The 20,868-nt window shown below is 37.8% G+C and overlaps 2 protein-coding genes across 2 annotated transcripts; both read right to left on the minus strand.

The window, feature by feature from the left end:
* Window positions 1–1,770: 1,770 nt before the first annotated feature.
* LOC110162671 (cathepsin S-like) lies at window positions 1,771–7,892 on the minus strand. The gene is made up of 7 exons (XM_055163432.1): window positions 7,773–7,892; window positions 6,407–6,529; window positions 6,151–6,300; window positions 5,754–5,978; window positions 3,449–3,605; window positions 2,618–2,726; window positions 1,771–1,867 (listed from the first exon to the last, which is right to left on the minus strand). The coding sequence occupies exons 1-7, from the start codon at window positions 7,890–7,892 to the stop codon at window positions 1,771–1,773; spliced, it is 981 nt and encodes a 326-aa protein (XP_055019407.1).
* A 1,999-nt stretch (window positions 7,893–9,891) lies between these two features.
* On the minus strand, window positions 9,892–20,471 carry LOC110162667 (procathepsin L-like). Its single transcript, XM_020927567.2, has 8 exons — window positions 20,302–20,471; window positions 17,235–17,359; window positions 15,928–16,050; window positions 13,377–13,526; window positions 13,079–13,303; window positions 12,178–12,334; window positions 10,987–11,095; window positions 9,892–10,571 (listed from the first exon to the last, which is right to left on the minus strand). The coding sequence occupies exons 1-8, from the start codon at window positions 20,312–20,314 to the stop codon at window positions 10,475–10,477; spliced, it is 999 nt and encodes a 332-aa protein (XP_020783226.1). The 5' UTR covers window positions 20,315–20,471; the 3' UTR covers window positions 9,892–10,474.
* Between the last annotated feature and the right edge of the window lie 397 nt (window positions 20,472–20,868).

The raw sequence follows: 20,868 nt of genomic DNA on the forward strand, positions 1-20,868 counted from the left end.
AACTAGATGTCCCTTTTACCCTGCGACAGTCCCAGTTTTGAGCCCTGTGTCCCCTGTCCTAACAGGTTTACCCAAAACCAGTGATTTGTCCCAGTTTTATTCAAGAAATGCCTCAGGTGTCCTTATATATTGAAGTTAGAGCTATTGACGTTAATATATTGTCATTTATTTGGCTAAAATACAGTAAACTGTGCTTAAAAATCAGTGGTGGAAGGTAACAAAGTACAAAAGTAAAAGAGCAATACTTTTTTTTTAAGTAACTGTACTTTACGTAAGTACATTTTAACAGTGGATACTTACTTTTACTATATTACAATTCAGAGCAAGTATTTATACGTTCTACTCCACTACATTTTAGATCTGGACTGAAAAGTAAAAAGTACTTTTCCTTATGGTGTGAGACTTGCTAAAATGGCTGAGACTTATTTTTAGCACATTTGATTTGAGTTAACATCCCAACTTTGAGCAAATCAAATACACAAATACACATAAACAGCTTAAAATAAAAAAAAAAAAAATCATAATCAGTGCATTTGATGTTTTTATTGTTACTCTTAAAGTACATTTTTTCTTCAATATTTTTACTTAAGTAGATTTTTTCATGTAATACTTTTACTTTTATTTGAGTAATCCTTCTCTTGTGTCTGTACTTTTACTTAAGTAACATCCACCACTGTTGAAAATGTGCATAAGGCAAAAAATGCACTAACTGAAGTCCTTTAGATTATATACAGACCCACAAGTAAAAGGAGAATGGACGATGTTACGAGCTCACAGTTTTATTTATACCCACCATCCTAACCTGGGTGTGTTCCAGTTTTGAATTTTGAAAACCTGGTAACTCTGTGCAGAGGACTTGAAGAAACTGGTGTAATCCTCCAATGCAAAGGGTATAGCCTATTAAACTTGAAGCACATTATACCAGACTCATTTTATTAAAGGAAGCCAATTCTGAGTTGCATTTGTAATCATAGGGTACATGGAATAAAAGCATAGAACAGTGCAGTGTGGTTTGGTGAATCTGACAGTCAGAGATAAAACTGATTTGTTATTAAAAAGTAAGTAACATTTACAAGTTTATAAGTTCATTTTAAAATGTTAAAATGGCAAAAGATACACTCCCCGAGCCTGACAATAATCACTGTGACTAAAATACTTGGGATCTTCAGTGTCATTTCTTTTATACCCAGTGGTAGTAAACAAATTCTAACATTTAAAATGGCTTCATAAAATGCTGTCTTCTACAGTTTGTCCAGTAGGGGTCTGTCTTGGATATTTTTTCATGATCAAATACTATTACTATATCACAACTTTAAGGGAAATGTGTCTTTCTTTCTTTGTGTATTTAATGTGCTAAACAGAAATGTCCTGCTGGTGCATCACTCTTGGTTATATTTGGTTTCTTATTTATTTATGTTCTATGGTGGATGTTTGTATGGTGCTTATGTTACTCTGTTGTCTTGTCTTTGTGCTTGTGATCACCTGTCCCAAGATAAGTTCAATTCATGAGAAGGAAATAAAGGATTACTTTATCTTATATTCTCCAAACATTTATGCACCAAAAGTGTCTTTATTGAAAATCATGGGATAATCAGAGACATGCAATAACTGAGCAAACTGTACATGCACTTTCAATACTTTAGAGTCTCAAGGAGCAATCAAAGTTCAAGTGGATCAATAAAGTTTGTCTAAATCTAAGTCTAAGTCTGTTTTCACATTCACAAGTACATTTCTTATGACGGTGTATCAGTCTCACTTTGTTCTTGATGTTTACTGAGGAAACACTGAGTACAAAGAGATGCCACACATTTGATTCTTGTTGCGAGCCATCCGGATGTAGCCGTTTTCTCCCCAGTTTGCGCCCCAACTACAAAGACATAAAAATATATAATTACAAGTTATTATTTTCCTACATAAAGTTACACTGTGTAGCTTTTCTGGTGGAGGGTCCTTCACCTGCTTGTCTACATGAAGATGTTATTGTTTTATCAGGAATGTCCCAGTATGGTCTTAAACGTAACCATCTTGCATTTACTCAATAACATGAGTTGTTATTGACCTAAAAACTTGCATTCTTACTGTGAATGGGCTCGCCTCTCCACAGATCTGACATGTAACTTGGCTCTATGGCATCAGAAGCATTTTATGGAGCTAAATTATTCCCTGATTGTGGGAAAGATGGACTGGTGTGGGTAGTGCTGTGTTTTAGTGTTTGTTTTTTCTCGAGTGAAGCAGAAAAGAGGGAGCCACTGTCTGTGTGAATGTTTACGTATGTTAGCTGTCCTGTCTCCATAGAGATAAATAAGTGTAAAACCATATTTTGGAACATTCTAGACAGCATCTCCATGGAGAGAAGCAGGTGATGGATCGTTCACCAGTTAAGTTACACGGTGCACCTTTAAGCAGTTATACATTTAAATCAAATACTGCCAACATAAATAAATAATAATAAAATGCTAATTTAATGACATTATACAGGTAAGTGCACTAGACACTCACAGTACATAAAGGAAATGTTTAACTCTTTTATCAATAATATGGTTTTATCAGTCCTCCTCTCTGACTTTGAATGTCCTCTCTTGTGTAATTCAACCTGAGTATGTTTACAGATTGTCACCTGTTTTTCACCAGCCAGTAGTCCAGCCCGGTGATGTCATCGGTGCCATAGCCTACGACCAGCACTGCGTGGTTCAAGTCCTGTCCACAGTATGGATTATAATAAACACCTGAAAATAAAAAAAACAAAACATGATGTTTACCATGAGGGCTATGTACGGCATTTCCTGTAGACTAATTCTAATCTAAATAATAATTAATACTGCCCAATGTTAGTAACTTAACTCTAATTTTAGTCTCAACTGTCCATTAACCTGAAAACTGATTTAAACTAGAAGAAAATCATATCTCCATAAAGTGACTCTGTAAACAACACTGCCAAAAGCAATATCTAAGTTAAAATGAATTTAATTAAGACCATTTTATTTTATTTGAGTAGATTCAACTTGACAAGTCAACCAATGGAATAAGTGTGTTTTTCTGAATTCAAGCAACATTAGATTTAGTTTGTTATATTTTAAGTACAAAAGGTCTTGTTCCCTTATTTAATAATTTTACATGTCATTTGGGACAGGAAAAGATCTTGTGCCAAAAGATCTCTTGAGACAAAAATTGCCACAAGACTGTGCACACACAAGAAAAATAGTGAAATGGATTGCACTACTTATTTATTACACATTATGTCAAAATCTTGTCTTGTCTCATTGTGAAAAATGTGTCTTATCCTACCCCTAATTTCAAGTGAAATTTACTCAAATCATGATCAAACTTCCTTAATTCAAGTCATCTTAACTTGGCTAGATTTGAGTTTTTGCAGTGTAATACAAGTACATAGTACAAGTATATTCAGTGTTCAAGTATTATTAATGTACAACAAGCAAACATGACTTACCAGAGGTGTACTGACTAATATCACTGGCGTCGATGGCGATGGAGATTGGCCCGATAATAGCAGAAGCCAGTTTGAGACTCTGTTCATCCTTGTTCACAAAGCTGTAGGACGAGCAGGTAGCAGCTTGGTATGTCGCGTTGTAATGACAAGTTTCATCCTGGAGGAGACAAGAATGATCACAAAGTAAATTAAAGGTCATATATTACACAAAACTGACAAAACTGAGCCATGTTAGCTTTTATGTTATGATACTGTTACCTCCTCAAACATATTGCTGGATTTCAGATGACGTCACAATATTCTATAGGCCCACAATATGTAATATAATGGGGCAGGTAAAATGGATATTTTAATTTATTTTTTTTTTTGTAATATAGAAGGTTTATGGCTCTAGTCACTAAAAGAAATGATCAGGTTCAACATTTGTGAATTTACCTTTGAATATTTCATGTCAAAGTACAATATAATCAATAGGAAAATCTGTCTCTTGCCCCCCATCTGGGAGTAGGACATCATTACATTTTTTAATCTGAAAACCACCAATAGGCTACCTGGGGTGTTCATGTTTCAGTAATCCTGCATATTAGGCTGTCTGCATTCACAAACTCAACATGCTCCGTTTTATCTTGTGATGTCATTCAGTGGTAGTTTTAAAGTTAATGGGCATTTTTAGTCTCAGTTGAACAGCTTTATTCTTCAATTTCAATTTCAGTTTCTTCAGTATTCTAGAATAAGATGTTCCTTTAAGATGTTCCTTTTATTATTATTATTTTTTTTTTTTCAATTTTTGTTTTACCTTGTGTACAGTGTCAGTAGAAAGTCTCTAATAGTGAAGCAGTTTCAATGATGCTAAATAACTATGACTTCAAAGTTAGGCAAATACAGGCCTGAAATGATCAAAATGATTCTAGTGAAGGTGTATGGAGTTTAAAAACACTGTATTAGCACTTAATGACATCACAAGGAGCAGCATAGTGTTTTCAGTCTGAGAAAAGGACGCAGCCTAAATATGCAGGATTTTACATAGATCAAAAATAGTGAGCTCTTTAAATACAGTTGGTAAGTAAGACCGATAGGCTGTATACATAAATGGACATAGCTAACCCACTAGACGTCACGTTCCAAATAGGAAGTGATCATGGGTGTGCTTCTGGCTCAATCGACTTTGGCTCCAATTGACTTGACATCAAAAAAAACCGTCACCCCTCTCTTTGTAACTGCTGCAGTGAGCCTCGTCATTTTGGTCCTAAAATGTTTATATTAACCCACTCTACATGCTTTTGGTGTTTTTTCTTTCGCTATTTTGTCCGTAAATAAATTCCTATTCCTAATGGCTCCAAATTCATGCCAGCTTCATGAGCTTCATTTGACTGGAGTCGAACACTATGGGTGATGCCAGACTCCCTTAAGGCCGACACACACTACAGGATTTTTCTGTCTTAAATTATTTTTAAACGTGCATCAAAACACGCACACCACAGACACAAGGAGTATCTTCTGAGACTTAATCTCCGATCCCAAAGACTGCAGCGGGATATGTCTGCAGATCACAGAATATAAAGTTGTGAGCGCGATCGGGTCTGCTGTTTAATGTCTACAGTAAAATGACTCACTTTGAGACTCCTAAGTGTTCAAAAGATACAAGTCAAAATTGTGTTATTATTATTTGTGAAATTTGGTGCAATACGTCCGATACATGATTTTTATTGGCTATAAAGCACAAAGGAAGTAGAGTCACTATTGTTAATCTGCAGCTTCACCTCAATCCGTGCGCTGTGTGGATGTAAACAAACACACATGAGGAACTACTCTTGCCTTTTTACTTTTAAGGAACACCTCAAACTGGATTAATAGTGCTGTTTTATGGACTTGATGTCATTATTTGTGGAGTACAATTTCTATGGATAATGTGGATGAGATGCTGCACTTTAAATTTACCACTTTATGAGAGCTGAGGAATAAAGTCTTCTCATTATTTTCGCTATATTCCGAGTTTGTATCTCGCGTCTCTGTGTCCATCACTCCTCTGACCCTTACGTTTTATTGTCTGTTACTGTAGCATTGCTGATGTTTAGTGGTTATGATATGACAAAGTGGCTCAGAGTCACACTGACACCACACACATGAGAAGCATACAAAGACAAAAAGTTGGGCCACGCCTGGGGAAAAGCAAATCGCAGCCAAAATCGGGCAAACTCTCCTGTAGTGTGTGGCAGCCTTTAGTCCACTTCTTTATACAGTATATAGGAAGACCTTACTTTAGGTTAACCCAACTCTTTTCTTCTTTTGCACAGTGAGTTCTTACCATTCCTTCATAAGGGTAGGAAGCTAGTGAGTCAATGCCTGGGTTGTCAATGACGTACTGGAGGGCTTGATGAGGCAGTCCACCATTACAGCCATCATTTCCATATTCTGATGAGCAGTCCACCAGGTTCTGAGGGCTGAGGTTCATCAGCTTCCCTGTGGTCTTAGCTAACAAACCCTCTAAAGCCCCAGCAGAACTGAAGGCCCAGCACGACCCACACTCACCCTGCAAAATTAAAACGTGTTTAAGCTGTTCCTGATGTGACAAAAATGATTGAATTGGAATACCTGAGACACTTTTTTTTACATGACTTTTGAAAGACAATATTGGATCTACTAGATTAACTCCTAGGTATTGGAATTCTTTCTCTTTTTATAGATTTTTAGGTGATCTTTACCTGATTTTTGACACTAGTCACTAAGCCAGCTTTTCTCCAGTCCACACTGTCTGGTATATCCTCGCTTGGTTCTTGGAGAGGGGTTGGTGTCATTTTGAAGTCTTTGGGAAGCTTCAGAGGGGTACATATTTTCAGCCTTTCTTCCTTAGTCTAGGAGGCAAAACAACAAATACAAATACTAAGATTTCAAAAACTTTCAAAAGTACTTTCCGAAGAATATCTAACTCAGGTTATAGAAATCGTGACAGTGAGTTACCAGGTCAGACAGGTGGTTGATGCCCATAGTGTAGGTGTGAAGGCCCATAGACGCCTCCAGGTTGTGAATGTTGATCTGCTTCAGGTTGTTTTCCCACAATGCTCTGCGACCCATCTCCTCCACCTAAAAAAGGTACTTTAAAGTGTAAAATAATGGTGTAGACATTCAGAAAATAAAGGTTAAATTAAGTTATATATCAGCAAATGTTATGAATGTTATGTATTAAGACATCCATTTAACAGCAAAATTCTAAAAAGACAAATTTACAAGTCAAAATTTTGAAGATTCAAATTGTATGTGTATGTTTATATAATATACATCATTAATATATGAATAAAACAGTAAATAGATTTAAAAAAAAAAACAAAAAAACAGCATAATTCCCCACATTGTTACCTCAGAGGTGGTTATTTTAACACATTTTTGGTTCCAAATAAGAGATATATTCTTCCTACACACCTTTAAGATAAGGTGTCCCTCAGGGCTCAGTGCTGCTGTTTTTCCAATACATTGTTTATATGTGTTTGGACTGATCAAATAATTTCTTTTCTTTTCTTATGTTAGAATTTTCTTATTCTAACAACAACTTATTTTTGTAATCAAAGGAACCTGTATCATTATATACATTTTTTGCATAGATTTTAGTGGACAATAGACAACAGTGTAAAAAATAATGCTGTTGCTGCCCTCTTGCATATCATTGCTGTAAATAATAACAAGTATTCTATTCTGTTGAACTGTTTTTATTCTGCTCTGTAAAAGTATTGATACTTTGCTGCTGCTTGCTGCTAGCATCAGCCAGCAGTTTTTCAGTTACTCACACTGACCATTTTTTAAATGAAAATCAAACTCCTAAACAGGACCATGAACATTTGGGGTGATCGCAGACTCCTGAAAATGTGCTGTCTAAATCCAGTTTGTGTTTTTACTTGAGTTTTTAGAATCTTAAAACTTTAATTTACAATTTCAGCAGTGAGTGACAGAGCTATATATATATGCTGTATAAATTAACAAATATACACTTGCAAATGTGCATTGTGTAACTTTTCTGGTGGAGGGTCCGCCAGATGCTTTTCACCTTTGAGATGTTATTGCTTTGTCTGGAATGTTTCACAGTATGGCATTAAACGTTTCTATCTCCATGGAGACCAAACTAGACCAAGTTACAGGTCAGATCTGTGGAGCGGCAACCCTGCTCACAGTCCGAATGCCTGTTTTTTTTTAGTTATTTTTGAACAATAAATCCAGCTGTAATTGTGAAACAGTAGAAACAACCCCAACCAAAAAGTTGCACAGTGCACCTTTAAAATAATAGTTAAAAAAATATGATGATGAAAATACGATTATGTTATCATGTCTGACAAACCTCATTTTGGTATTTCTTTTGGTGAATCTTCTTCCAGCGGTCCCAGTGTATGTCCAGACTGATGTCAAACTCAGCCCAGACTGTGGCACAGAGCAGAGCCAGCAGCAAGCCTCCCACCATCACACCTGCACACACCATTCATTCTTATACAGCAGTAATCTACAGTAGGTTTGTGAAAATGTGAGACCAACCATCAACTGACCTGCTCTTGCCATGTTCATGTTTGCAGTAGTAATCAGAGTTAAGACTGCTCTGTTTTTATTGACGTGAATGTGAGTCACGTGGTTTGGGCTAATGGTCTGATCTACATTATGGCTGCAGGTTAAACGGTCAGCGTAGGCGACCCAGAGTCTATCAGAGAGTGTACATACACACCTAAATAAATAAGGGTAGAGTAAGCATTTCTAACCAATTGAGCAAGTCATTCTGGATTAGTCATAGGTTCAATGCAGAAATCTTGGTTCATGTAAAGGGTAGGATAATAATATATACACATTTAACAATGGCTGGGTTTCAGATGTCATCACAACATTCTATAGTGCAATAATATTTTATAAAGAGAAGAGATTCCAAAGAGGGAGTGAGCATGGTGACGCTTCTGGCACCATCAGCTATTTCAAATTGACTTTACATTGAAAAAACAGTTGTCTCTCCTGTCTCTGTAACTGCTGCAGTGAGCCTCGTCATCTTGGCCTAAAAATGTTCAAATTCACTTCTGTAACTACAAGCAGCATGAGCGTCATTTGACTAGAGCCCAAATCTACGGGTGACGTCACACTCCATTAGTCCACTTCATTGTAGTAGTGTGTGTAAGATTGTGAGATAAAGAAGTGGGAGATTTGGGAGAGCCTTTGTGTGGGTCCTGTAAATTTAAGGAGCTGAGGCTGGGTTGAATACACTTCTAAAAAAAAAAAAAAAAAAAAATATATATATATATATATATATATATATATATATATATATATATATATATATATATATATATATATATATATATATATATATATATATATATATATATATATATATATATATATATAAAATCTTATATAGGACTTGATGTAAGATACAATACAGTTCTGTGCATTATTTGTGCATTATTAATATGGTGGTGGTAAACTACTATTGTAGCCACAGATTTTAACCGTGATTATACTGGCTTATATTGGCCTTGTACCAGATTTTTTCATTCATTCATATGTATTTGAGTAAAATGCCTTGCCCCAACACAGATACATTTTTTAAGCAGCTTTTGAGGTCAAAATAAATCAGCTGTAAACATATGTATATATAACACACCTAAGTAAATAAAGGTAGAGTACAATTCACAGTAATTGCCTGAAGGATTGAAATAGTGATTAGGGATTGTTAGTCACAGGTTCATCTAAAGTTTATGTGACAATGAAGCATTGTAATAAATTTGACAACAATAACCAGATGAAAATCTGTCTTATTAAATTGCTGCAAATGTTGGATAAAAAGAAGCAATAGGTAACTGTGAGCGCAAAATCTGATTTGGAATTTGATGTTAATGTAATTGGAAGAACTGTAATGGCGATTATGTACAAAATGTGAGGAGTGATGAAAGTTAAAAGACAGGCTACAGAGACAGTCTTGTGTCACTCGCTTTTACAATAAGTGAGACTTGCACTGTTCTGTATCACTGAAAGCATGTCTAACTTTATTTCACTTAAACAACAGAAATGTGTTTGGTTTTCAAAGTTCTTTTCTGTGCAAAACACAACAACCTGTCAAGTTGTGTCAACATTCCTGCAATAGACCCTGATTTTGTATTAACACGATAACATAGGCACAAGCAAAACAGTTACTGATAAAACTGCGCTCATATATTAAGATGTGTAGACCCTTGTACTATATTCATCTACTTACTCAATACTGGTGCAGTCACCACCACCAACGAGTGGAGTGAGGCTGCAGCCTGAGGCTGGTGTGAGTGTGCGGTGCCTCTGGCCTGCAGTTTCATACTCTCAGTCTTTGGGGATAGAGGATCTAGCAATGTTGGACACTGTTCAAGTACTCCACAAGTCTCTGACAGAAGCACTCTGATGGAATGAGGGAACCAAGCAAGACTTTTTATGTAGCCAAACAAAGACCCCAGTAAATTAAATGCCTTTATTAAAACAATCAAAGAATTTGCTTTTGATATGACAAAATAACAAAAGCTTAACAAAAGTTCTAATCCTAAAACAAATGACAGTAAATCAATCAATGATATAAATCCATGAAATAGTGTCTAACTTTTTGAGGAACACATATCAAAAAAGATGAATTGGAGGACCAATCAAATGCCACAGACTGTTTAATGCAGTGAGCAATTACAATGTAAAAAAAAAACTTAAGATAGCTCTTTAAAACTTTAAAACAGATTTTTTTAAACTTGAAAAACCTAAAAATATATTTTGTTCACAGTGATGTAGACAAAATTTATATGAGACGAAACACCATGAGATTGGGTCCACAAGAACGAGACAAGACAAGATTTTGACATAACTTATAATAAATAAGGCAAGTAGTGAAAGTAGTGCAATCCATTTCACTATTTTGGCTTCACTATTTTTATTTATTTTATGTAATTCTTCAGCAGTCATTATACTACTGCTTTTTGGATCTACAGCTTCTCAAATTGTATAACTCTCACAAGATCTTGTGGCACAGGATCTTGTCCCATCCCTGCCGTGATGTTACACAGGATAGATGGCATACATTGAGATGCCACACATCTGGTTCTTGTTACGTGCCATTCTGATGTAGCCTCGTTCCCCCCATCGTTTTCCCCAGCTGGAAAAGTGAAAGAAGGAAAGTTAGAAATACACTGTCATTTTATAATTAATACATCCTTAAATTTGATTTGATTTTCGATTGTCTGAAAACTGAAGAAGAGCCTGTGATTAATGTGAATGCTCATGGTCCTGTTTAGGAGTTTGATTTTCAAAAAAAGGTTGTTGTCAAATGCTAGATATCGTGCAACTGTAACAATATCTGAGAGGGACTTGTTCAACAGTAAAAATTAGATCACCTGTTGTAGTTCCAATTTAATCAGTTTTTTCTGATTAGATTATGTGGAAATGAAGCTCAGATTAAAGTTTAACAAAGCCTCAAACAGACGGTTAGCTTCACACCCCCAGGAAATGTTGATAACATCAGCTGCAAAGTATTAATACATAAATAATGGACATTTCAGTTTTGACCTCACCTGTTTTTGATCAGCCAATAGTCCAGTCCTGTTTTGTCATCCGTGCCATAGCCTACGAGCAGCACTGCGTGGTTTGTAAGCCTTCCACAGGACGGATTGTAGTACACGCCTCAAATGAAAGAAATGAAAGTTCATATGACAGGTTAGACTGTTAATTTCAATAAAACCTACTGGACATAATTACAATTTATTTAAGATTTTATTAATTTTTTTTTTCTAGTTTATAATTGTATTTCCTAGTTGGACACAAGCAGCAGTTGTGACATGGTAAATGCTGGAATGTCAGGTGGGGAGGGAAGGTCTGCTGATTGGTTACTCGAAGTGATGAAGTTTATGAACAGGGTTATTTTGTTATTTAGGAAATGGGTTATGATTATGGTATGGCTCCCTGAACCTCCACCTTGACGTGGTGGAGGGGTTTGAGTGCCCGCATGATCCTGTGAGCTATGTTGTTGGGGCTTCATGCCCCTGGTAGGGTCACTCAGGGCAGACCAAGAGCGATCCAGAAGCCCTATATGATGCATTCATAGGCCAGTGACGTTGTCCGGATTGGAGGTACCAGAGCCCCAACTTTTTATTATTTAACCCTTGCTGCTATTTGGTTGTGACGTATGTAATGCGCTGCTAATGGGGGTAACTGGTATATTAAGCTTTTCCCAAATCCTGTAGGAAGAAGGACAATAATGTCTTTCCCCTTGATAAAATTCACCAAACATTCTTTGTTCCGGCACACTTTGTTCCAAGTGTGCTGCAGCCCGTGCGGTCACAGAGGCAAAAACTCTGAGCTGGGAGGAGTTTGAGGAGGCCACAGAAGAGGGTTATTGGACGGCCTCAAACAGATTCTGGCAAACCGTCCGGTGCCTCAGGAGGGGGAAGCAGTGCTTCACCAACACTGTACCCAATACCCAATAAACTAATAGTTTTATTGCTCAAAAATACATAGAAAAAGTCATTCTGACTCTGAGTAGCCTCTCCACAGATGTGACCTCTAACTTGGCCTGGTTTGGTCTCCATAGAGATAGAAAGGTTGAATGCCATACTGTGAAACATTCCAAACAAAGCAATAACATCTCCATGGAGAAAAACATTTAACAAAACTCAATTCTGTCAACTGGACAAAAGTATTGTTTTTGTCCAGTTGCCAGAATAGAGAATACAGATTTACCAACAACAAAACCAGTCCTTACTTACCAGATCGGTAAAAAGAAATGTCACTGGCATCAATCACTATTGCAATTGGTCCGATGGTAGCGACCGCCTGCTTCAGAGAGACCTCATTCCGCTCAACAAAGTAGTATCCTGAACAGTTAGCTGCACTGTAGGCAGGACGATAGCGACAGGTGCCATCCTAAAGAAGAGACAGGACACCCACCACATTAGAAAACGGAAACCTTCAAAACATGGACAAACACGAAATCAGCTTCATTATGATTCACAGTGTCAAATTAATTTAAACTTGTTTTTCTCATTTCAAGATTAGGAAACAGGTTCCTGTTCCTCTTCAAAATGAACATGAAATGGCTACAACATAAACCATTCAGACTTCTTCTTGTATTCTTGTATTTATTTCAGAATCAAGATGAGGATTTTGAAAGCTAGAAAGGAGTTGGGGCCACACCCTCCCAACTGTCAGTGTGAGAAAAAAGGACAAATTGAGTATTTTTACGTGTCAGGGTGATGAAACATTTGCATTGTAACTGGTATTTGTCTGACTGTGAAGAGGCAGATCTGCCTCTCAGAACTGAATTCTGGCCACAACTGAAATTATCATAAGTTAAGTTTAGCCTTTTTTGTTCCCATAGGGAAATTTGTCCTCTGCATTTGACCCATCCAGTACCACTGGGGCATCTCCTCAGGAGTGGTGGGCACAGCAGTGCCATGCCAGGGACCCATCTCCATGTTATTGTTGCTAGGCTTGGTCAGGACTATCTTAGCTGGAGGATTTTGCCTATGGAGCTTGTTTGGGGCTGCTCAGGGAAACTAGATTAAACCCATACAAACACAGGGAGAACATGTAAACTATACACAGAAAGGCTCGGAAGACCCGGGGATCGAACTCAGAACCTTCTTGCTGTAAAGTATGAGTCTTTACCTTTCCCTTATAGCGGTAGGAAGCTTCAGAATCAATGCCTTGATTTCCAATGACGTATTGGAGAGCATAGTGAGGCCATCCACCATTGCATCCGCATGTTCCATATGTCTTTGAGCAGTCCACAAGGTTCTGAGGGCTGAGGTCCACCTGCTTTCCTGTAGTCTTGGCTAACAGACCCTCCAGAGCTCCCACAACACTGAAGGCCCAGCACGACCCACACATGCCCTGCAAAATCAAATCAATATCATGTGCAATTAGTTTATGCATTTATAGAGACAAATAGCAAAGTGTTTTCTACCTGATCTTTGACACTGGTCACTAAGCCATCTTTTCTCCAGTCCACACTGTCTGGCACATCCTCGCTTGTTGCTTGAAGAGAAGTCGGTGTCATCTCGAAGTCCTTGTGAAGCTTCAGAGGGGCATATATTCTTACCACTTCCTCCTTGGTCTATGGGGTGAAAAAGGATTTAGCATTTAAAATAACAAGATTTTGATTAATTTATTTATAATCAATGTCAATGCTCTGCTTTTTCTAAAGCCAATTTTTGTCTGGTTGACAAATAGAATTTCTGCTTTGCCCTGGAATCTACCTGGACGACAGGGATTTTACATACATCTACAGCCAAGTGACTATTTATTGTGTTAAATGTTAAATGGCAATGATTAAAATCTGCCTTATATTCTTTTTGTATTTTGAGACAATATCTGGATGATTTAATAGAAGGCTATGACTGTGCAGATCTTATCTAGCTTTCTAGATAACTGTAAAAGGACACTTCATCTCACCCTAGAACAATTAATATCAACACATGGACTCAGAAACATGTTATGTAAGGAGAGAAAGGTTCAGCTCAGATGTGTGTGATCCCAAAGTCTGTATCAGTGATAAATATGTCTGTAGTCTGCAGTGCCCCTCTTGTTAAAGGTCTTCACCGTGGTTTTAACTCCATACATCCTTATTAGCCATAATCATAAAAAAAAGAAAAAAAAAAGAAGAAAAAAAAAAGAAAGAAAGAAATTAACCCTGGATCTGTATGTGAATAAATGGGTTTGGCTTCCTGAGATGAGAGACAAAAAATACTGAATTAATACCATTTCATGACATTAATTTATTTGTAGATGGGATAGTTATCTAAAAATAAAAGTTTTGAACATTGACCATCTGAGTGTGAAATACATTTTTTTACTATTTACTGTTTAGCTAGAAGATTTTTGGGAAGGTTCCTTTGTTTGTCAATAGTGCCCTCTACTGGCTGCAGCGTGAGAGAACCATATTAGGGAAACGTATTTTTCATTATTGTTATTTGTTGTATCTTGGATGAGAAAAAAGGACATGTCTATTGTTCAGATAAGATGGAGGCAGTGAAGTGGAAACCTCTGAGAAGGAACTGAACAAATGTTGAGCTACCACGAATCATAATCAAAGGCACAGTGTAATTTTAAAAAGTCCTACATTACACAAAATTGACTCTTGTGAGCTTTAAGCCATGTTAGAATGTTGTTACCTCCTTAAAAACATACCCGGAGTTGTGTTTTGTTTCATTCACACACGAGTAACCCTTTATTATTAGTATGTCCACATCTCCGAAGCTCAACATGCTCTGATCCAGCTTGTGATTTCAAGTTAATAGCTAGCCTACTTTTTTACCTTCAGTTCAGTAGAGAGTGTCAAATCCAAGCCTGAATCACCTCATCCAGATCAAACCTGGGCATTGTAGAGCTCCCGCGTCACATGTGGTTCTTTGGTCGACTATGACCGGTGTTCTTTTTCAATTTTTGTTTGCGTAGGCCTATACTTTTACTTGTTTAAATCTATATATTAGTCACATGCATTCCAGTGAATCTGAAGGTTAATTGAGTTCACCTTGGTCCTTGGTCCAACACAGTAGGCTATAGCAGGAAGAATAGGCTACTATAGTCAGTCCACTTTATTGAATAATTAAAGCAATAGTTTCATTACAGTAATGATCATGGTCTGTGACTATTACTTAACACTGGAGTTCAGACGACATGACAGATTACATTTAATATATCAATAATATCTATAATATTGTTAAAATGCTGATTTTTGTTGCAATGCAGCAAGTTCTAGGATGTGGTCACAATATGATCGGGGTCAACATTTGTGCATTTACTTTTTGTATATTTTATGGCAAAATGTCTTTTGCCCCGCATCTGGTTACATGACATTGAACCTATTCTTAAAATCGCCAATAGTTCACACACACTGTATTTCACTGAGACTGCTGTTGTCTCTTCTGTATATTTCCTTTAGAAATGACCATATATACTTTATTATGACTTCATAAAAAGGCCCATTCATCTACAAAAAAAACATACTACTACAGGTTGGGTTTCAGATGACATAACAACATTCTGTAGGCCAGATCTGGGCATTGTACAGCTCCCAGACCACATTCGCCACCAATTTGGAATTACAAAATACACATATTTTATCATTTTACCTCATGCATAGACTAAAGTTGCCTTGCTTTTAGAGGTTTAGAGTTTTTTTTTAAGGCGGCCTCATTTTTTCATTGGTTAGTCATAACATAAACTCTTAGTAGTCTTACCAGTGTGTCAAAACAATGCTATTTACTGTTTTTTTTATATAAAGAAATGCAATTAATATTAAGCAGAACTAAGTTATGCATTTTGGCCAGGCTCTCCACAATATTTTAGATGTTTAGATGTTTTAATGTCATACTGTGGAACATTCCACGTAGAGCAATGACATACCCATCGAAGCAAACAGCTGATGGACCCTCAACCAAAGAAGTTACACAATGCAGCTAAAAATCACATACTTTAAGTGTTTCTGTAAAACATAATGAGCAGCAGTGGGTTACCAGGTCAGACATGTGGTTCATCTCCATAGTGTATGTGTGAAGGCCCATAGATGCCTCCAGGTTGTGAATGTTGATTTGCATCAGGTTTTTCTCCCACAATGCTCTGCGGCCCATCTCCTCCACCTAAACACAAGTGAGAATTTTGAAAAAGGATTAATTACAGTTTTGAATAGCTGATTTATTTGCTAAACACTGGTATTACACACTAAAGTAAAGGTACTGTCAGTTATATACGCTAAACTAAGTTAAGTTTGTAAACAAGCAGTGGCGTCAGGGCAATCAATAAAATCTAAAATCATCGCATGTCAAAAGTATAATTAAATAGTTTCAAATGATATCAAAACTATGGTCTAGGCTTCTCTAATTTGACTCCAGAATGGCTCAGCATACATACAATTAATGTGAGTACAAATAAATATACTCATTTAAACTGTAGTTTGCATAAAAAAGTGGCGTTATTAAAATGTTATCGATTACATATTGATGTCCACCTCAAGTCTGCTGACCTAACCATAAAAGTCACCACTAAACAAGTACTGAAACTGTTACTACTGCAATTATTTTGTGTTTGTCAGCTATTATTTCTGGGTGTAAAGCACCTGATAAAAAAGAAACTGAAAACATTATAAAAATACTTGTAAATATACATGAACAAAAACAACTCTTTCAATAATAAATATGTAAAAGAGACGGTCAGCAAGTATTCTCCATAGAGACAGATACGTTTTATGCCATACTGGAATATTATAGCCAAGGAACATTATTTCCATGGAAACAAGCAGGAGGTGGCTTTCCTCCAGGGGAAATATGTGTCAGGTTTGTGGAAATGCAAGCCCGCTCACAGTAAGAACACAATCATGTGTATAAGTGCAATTAAAAAAAAATAACATCCTTTTATTTTCGTCTGTTTTCGTCTATAAACTTAAGTATTGGGGCTTACTTGAATGTACTTGTAGGATAATCAGTTTTCTATGTATTAATTCTTTGTTTTTGTTTTCCTCCATTAACTGTTGATTGTTGTTACAGGGGCTAACTAGGCCTACATTTAAACTTAAATCAGCAAAATAAACATGGTGTGGGGTTGGATTGGGGCTCGCAACTGTAAAAGGCTCTAAATTATCATGTTATGTGAGCACCCGCACTGAAGAACTTTGCACCCCCAAAGCTCCTCCAACCAAAAATGTCTTGCTCTGCTCCTGCTCTCAAGTAACTACAGAATAACTTTGCGTAAATAAGTTCAAATATTATGAGACTTTCTGGGCCGACTATAATCAGTCTAGCACATCCCTGCTCCTTTTAACACACACCTCATTCTGGTATTTCTTTTGGAACGTCTTCTTCCACAGGTCCCAGTGCTTGTCTAGTGTGGAGTCCAACTCAGCCCAGACTGTGGCACAGAGCAGAGCCAGCAGCCAGCCTCCCACCACCACACCTGCACACAAGAGTTCACAGTAGGCCTGTCACTGTAACACATTCTGAAGTGTGATATATTACTGAAGAAAATATACACAATAACTACTAAAACTAACTTATGACACAATAACACCAAAGCAGAAAAAAGAAAAAGAAAAAGCAGAATAGAACACTTTAACAGTTAGTTTATATGAGGGGGTCATAGTTTTCATTTGTTTATTTAACCCTCTACAGCTCAAATCTTATTGTAGTAGTAGGCTACAGAAAAATAAAAAGTTTTCCAACAGTACAAACAAAATGTACCCACAACTGTCCACTTCTTATTTTAAGTTGAGCAGTGGATTGACTGAGTGCTTGCCCATGGTTCAAGGTTGGTGGTTCGAACCCAATTCTTACCGCCATTGTGTCCGAGGCCAAGACACTTCCCCCACCTTGATGATGTAAAAGTGTGGCGTATGAGACAGTGGTTGGTGGTCAGAGAGGCTGATGGTGCAGTTTAGAGTTTTTCTTCTGTACTTCCATTAAAATAAGTTGAAGTTCATCCAGCCATGTTGTTCTCATTTTTGTTGCTGGTTTGATGAGCTTCACCTTTACATAGTCCTACTGCTGCTGCTGCCCTGTGATTGGTCTGAACCACTGGCTCTGGAAGTCAGTTAAAGTCATTTTTTTTTTTTTTTTTTTTTTATCCTTAACAAAAACCTTGATTCAGCAGTTTATGTTTCATTTTCCTCTGCAGAGTTCCACTTCATTTCAGAGTAAAGCTTGTTGTGAGCTCAGTCATGACAGCATCCGGAGTAAGTGAAAGTAGTGTATATTATTCTGTAATTTTCCATTTGTCAAAACTACAGAGAGAAGTGAAACATGCTTACCACCTGCTTCTGCTTTTAACCTTTAAATAAACATAATTCTCAGTAACACCCCAGATACAGTGTAGAGTGTTAGAGAGTGTTAGAGTAAAATCATCTGAACAAAGTAGGCAATCAAAATAAATGTAGTCTCATCTCTAGAGCGGTGTTTGTCAAATTGTGGCCTGTGTGTGTCAGTTGTAAGTGCAGCCCTCTGTAATTTTGTTTTGTTTTTTACAGACAAATCTTTTCATGTTTTTGTCTTCCTTTGGGCTAATCAATATGGTTTTGTCTCATTTGTTTAGCCCTAATTTAGACTTGATGAAGTTCTGGTTGAAGTCAGTCAGTTGTTGTAGAGCCTACTGTTGTTTCTATGTGGGCATTTAAGAACTGCTGCATGCACTTGCCAATACATTTTGAAAAGCTGCAATTTTGCAATGACACAAAATGTTCTAATACTGTATCGTCCTCATTAATCTTGAGTCTTGTGGGAAACGTGTCTTGACCCACTAAAAGTAAGACCCCAAACCAGTCCACTGTGCTGAAAGACGAGGTTCTAACACAATCCGTGTATCATTCGTTCATTCGTTTTTCAATATAAAACCAAAAATAAGAAAACGAAAAAACAACAGTTTTCTTCGTTATTTGTCTCCAAAACCAAAATGAAAAAACGGATAACGATTCGTTTTTTCAGTTTTCGATTTTGTGTTTAAATGAAGAATAGAAAAAACGGATAACGGTCGTTTCCCGTTTACGTGACTTCCGTGACTGCGATACCGAACTTTTGCACCGGGTACGGACTGAACCAGGACTGATCCAGGTCCGAGACCAGAGCGGGACTGAGACCGGGACCAGACCGGGACTGAGACCGGGACCAGGGCGGACTCCGAGCTTTGACTCCGAGCCTCCACGGGGTCCGAGCCTCAGCTTCGAGCTCCGGCCCTGCCGTGGGCTCTGAGCCTCCGGTCTGGTCCCGGTCTGGTCTTGGTCTTGTCTCGGTCTCAGGCCCGCTCTGGTCCCGGTCTGGTCCCAGTCTCACCGCATACGGACTGAATCAGGACGGATCCAGGTCCAAGACCAGACCGAGACCAGAGCAGGACTGAGACCGGGACAGAGCTGCTCTGGTTCTCCGCGCTCAAGAACCGCGGCTGGTTCCGAGGTGGTGCAAAGCCTCCGACTGACGCATTCACACCAATGAAAATGAATCGAACTAAGAGCTTTTGGTTCAAATGGACCAGGTCCGGGACCAGAGCGCTACTGAGACTGGGACCAGACAGGGACCAGAGCGGGCCTGAGACCAAGACCGAGACAAGACTAGGACCAGACCGGGACCAGACCGGAGGCTCAGAGCCCACGGCAGGGCCGGAGCTCGAAGCTGAGGCTCGGACCCCGTGGAGCTCAGAGTCAAAGCTCGGAGTCCGCCCTGGTCCCACCCTGGTCCTGCCCTGGTCCCGGTCTCAGTCCCGCTCTGGTCCCGGTCTCGGATCAGTCCTGGTTCAGTCCGTACCCGGTGCAAAAGTTCGGTATCGCAGTCACGGAAGTCACGTAAACGGGAAACGGCCGTTATCCGTTTTTTCCATTCTTCATTTAAACACAAAATCGAAAACTGAAAAAAACGAATCGTTATCCGTTTTTTCATTTTGGTTTTGGAGACAAATAACGAAGAAAACTGTTGTTTTTTCGTTTTCTTATTTTTAGTTTTATATTGAAAAACGAATGAACGAATGATACACGGATTTAACACTCATACAGAGCAATAACAGATGTCATATTTTCACTGAAAAAACATCATTCCAATGAAGATTTTTAACATGATTATGATTACACATGCTAAAACGCGTCTGTTTATGTCCTGGCTCAGGTTCAAATGGATACTGCACAGACAGTGATAGGCTACTGTTGTACCTTTAGGTTTGTCTTATTTGTTGTTTTTTATGGTTGATTTTACTCGTTAAACAAAGAGTCTTTTATTCACAGTCACAGACACAACACATCAAGAGCTAATGCAATAACCTACTTGTTTAAACGATGCACACTCTTTTATAACCTACGTGTGGCCCGTATGACATTTAGACTAAAATACACGTAAATTTCAAATAAACTAGCTCGTGCTTACCTGATAATGTCATATCTGGAGGAGGTTGGAGTTGGTCAGATTTGCTCGTGAGCTCGTGGAGTGACTGACGTGCAGAGTGAGTGCTTTTGAGCGCTCACCTGACGCACGGCGACGCTTCGGATGCTCAAGGGAAGTGGCGCGTGCGAGCCACGCCGTGAAGAGCTTTAGCTGCGTGTGCATCTTTTTAAGGCATAATAAAAGCACACGTTACATACAGGTCACATACACATACAAACTGCGCAGATCCAGGAAAATAATACACATGCTCTTTGCTTCAAATAAACAACTTCAGACTGAAATGAGAACCTATTAATATTTTTAAATGGTCTTATGTGCACAGAACACGTTTCCTTTTCTTTAGCTAACTAAACAGAGTAGTAAAAATGTAGGTTACTCAAGTAATAGTAGTCCTAAAATTTCTTCAAAATAATTTTAGTACAACAGTGCAAGAAGTAGTAGGCAGTAAGCCCAGTGAGTATAAGTTATTGCTTAACCAAAATTAGGGCAAACTAGAATAACAAGACCAGCTGAACATATGTGATTTACAACTAGAATCTAATATAATTG

Source organism: Boleophthalmus pectinirostris, unplaced genomic scaffold (assembly GCF_026225935.1).
Source record: "Boleophthalmus pectinirostris isolate CB_2022bp ecotype Guang Dong unplaced genomic scaffold, ASM2622593v1 HiC_scaffold_6, whole genome shotgun sequence".
NCBI classification, from domain to species: domain Eukaryota; kingdom Metazoa; phylum Chordata; class Actinopteri; order Gobiiformes; family Gobiidae; genus Boleophthalmus; species Boleophthalmus pectinirostris.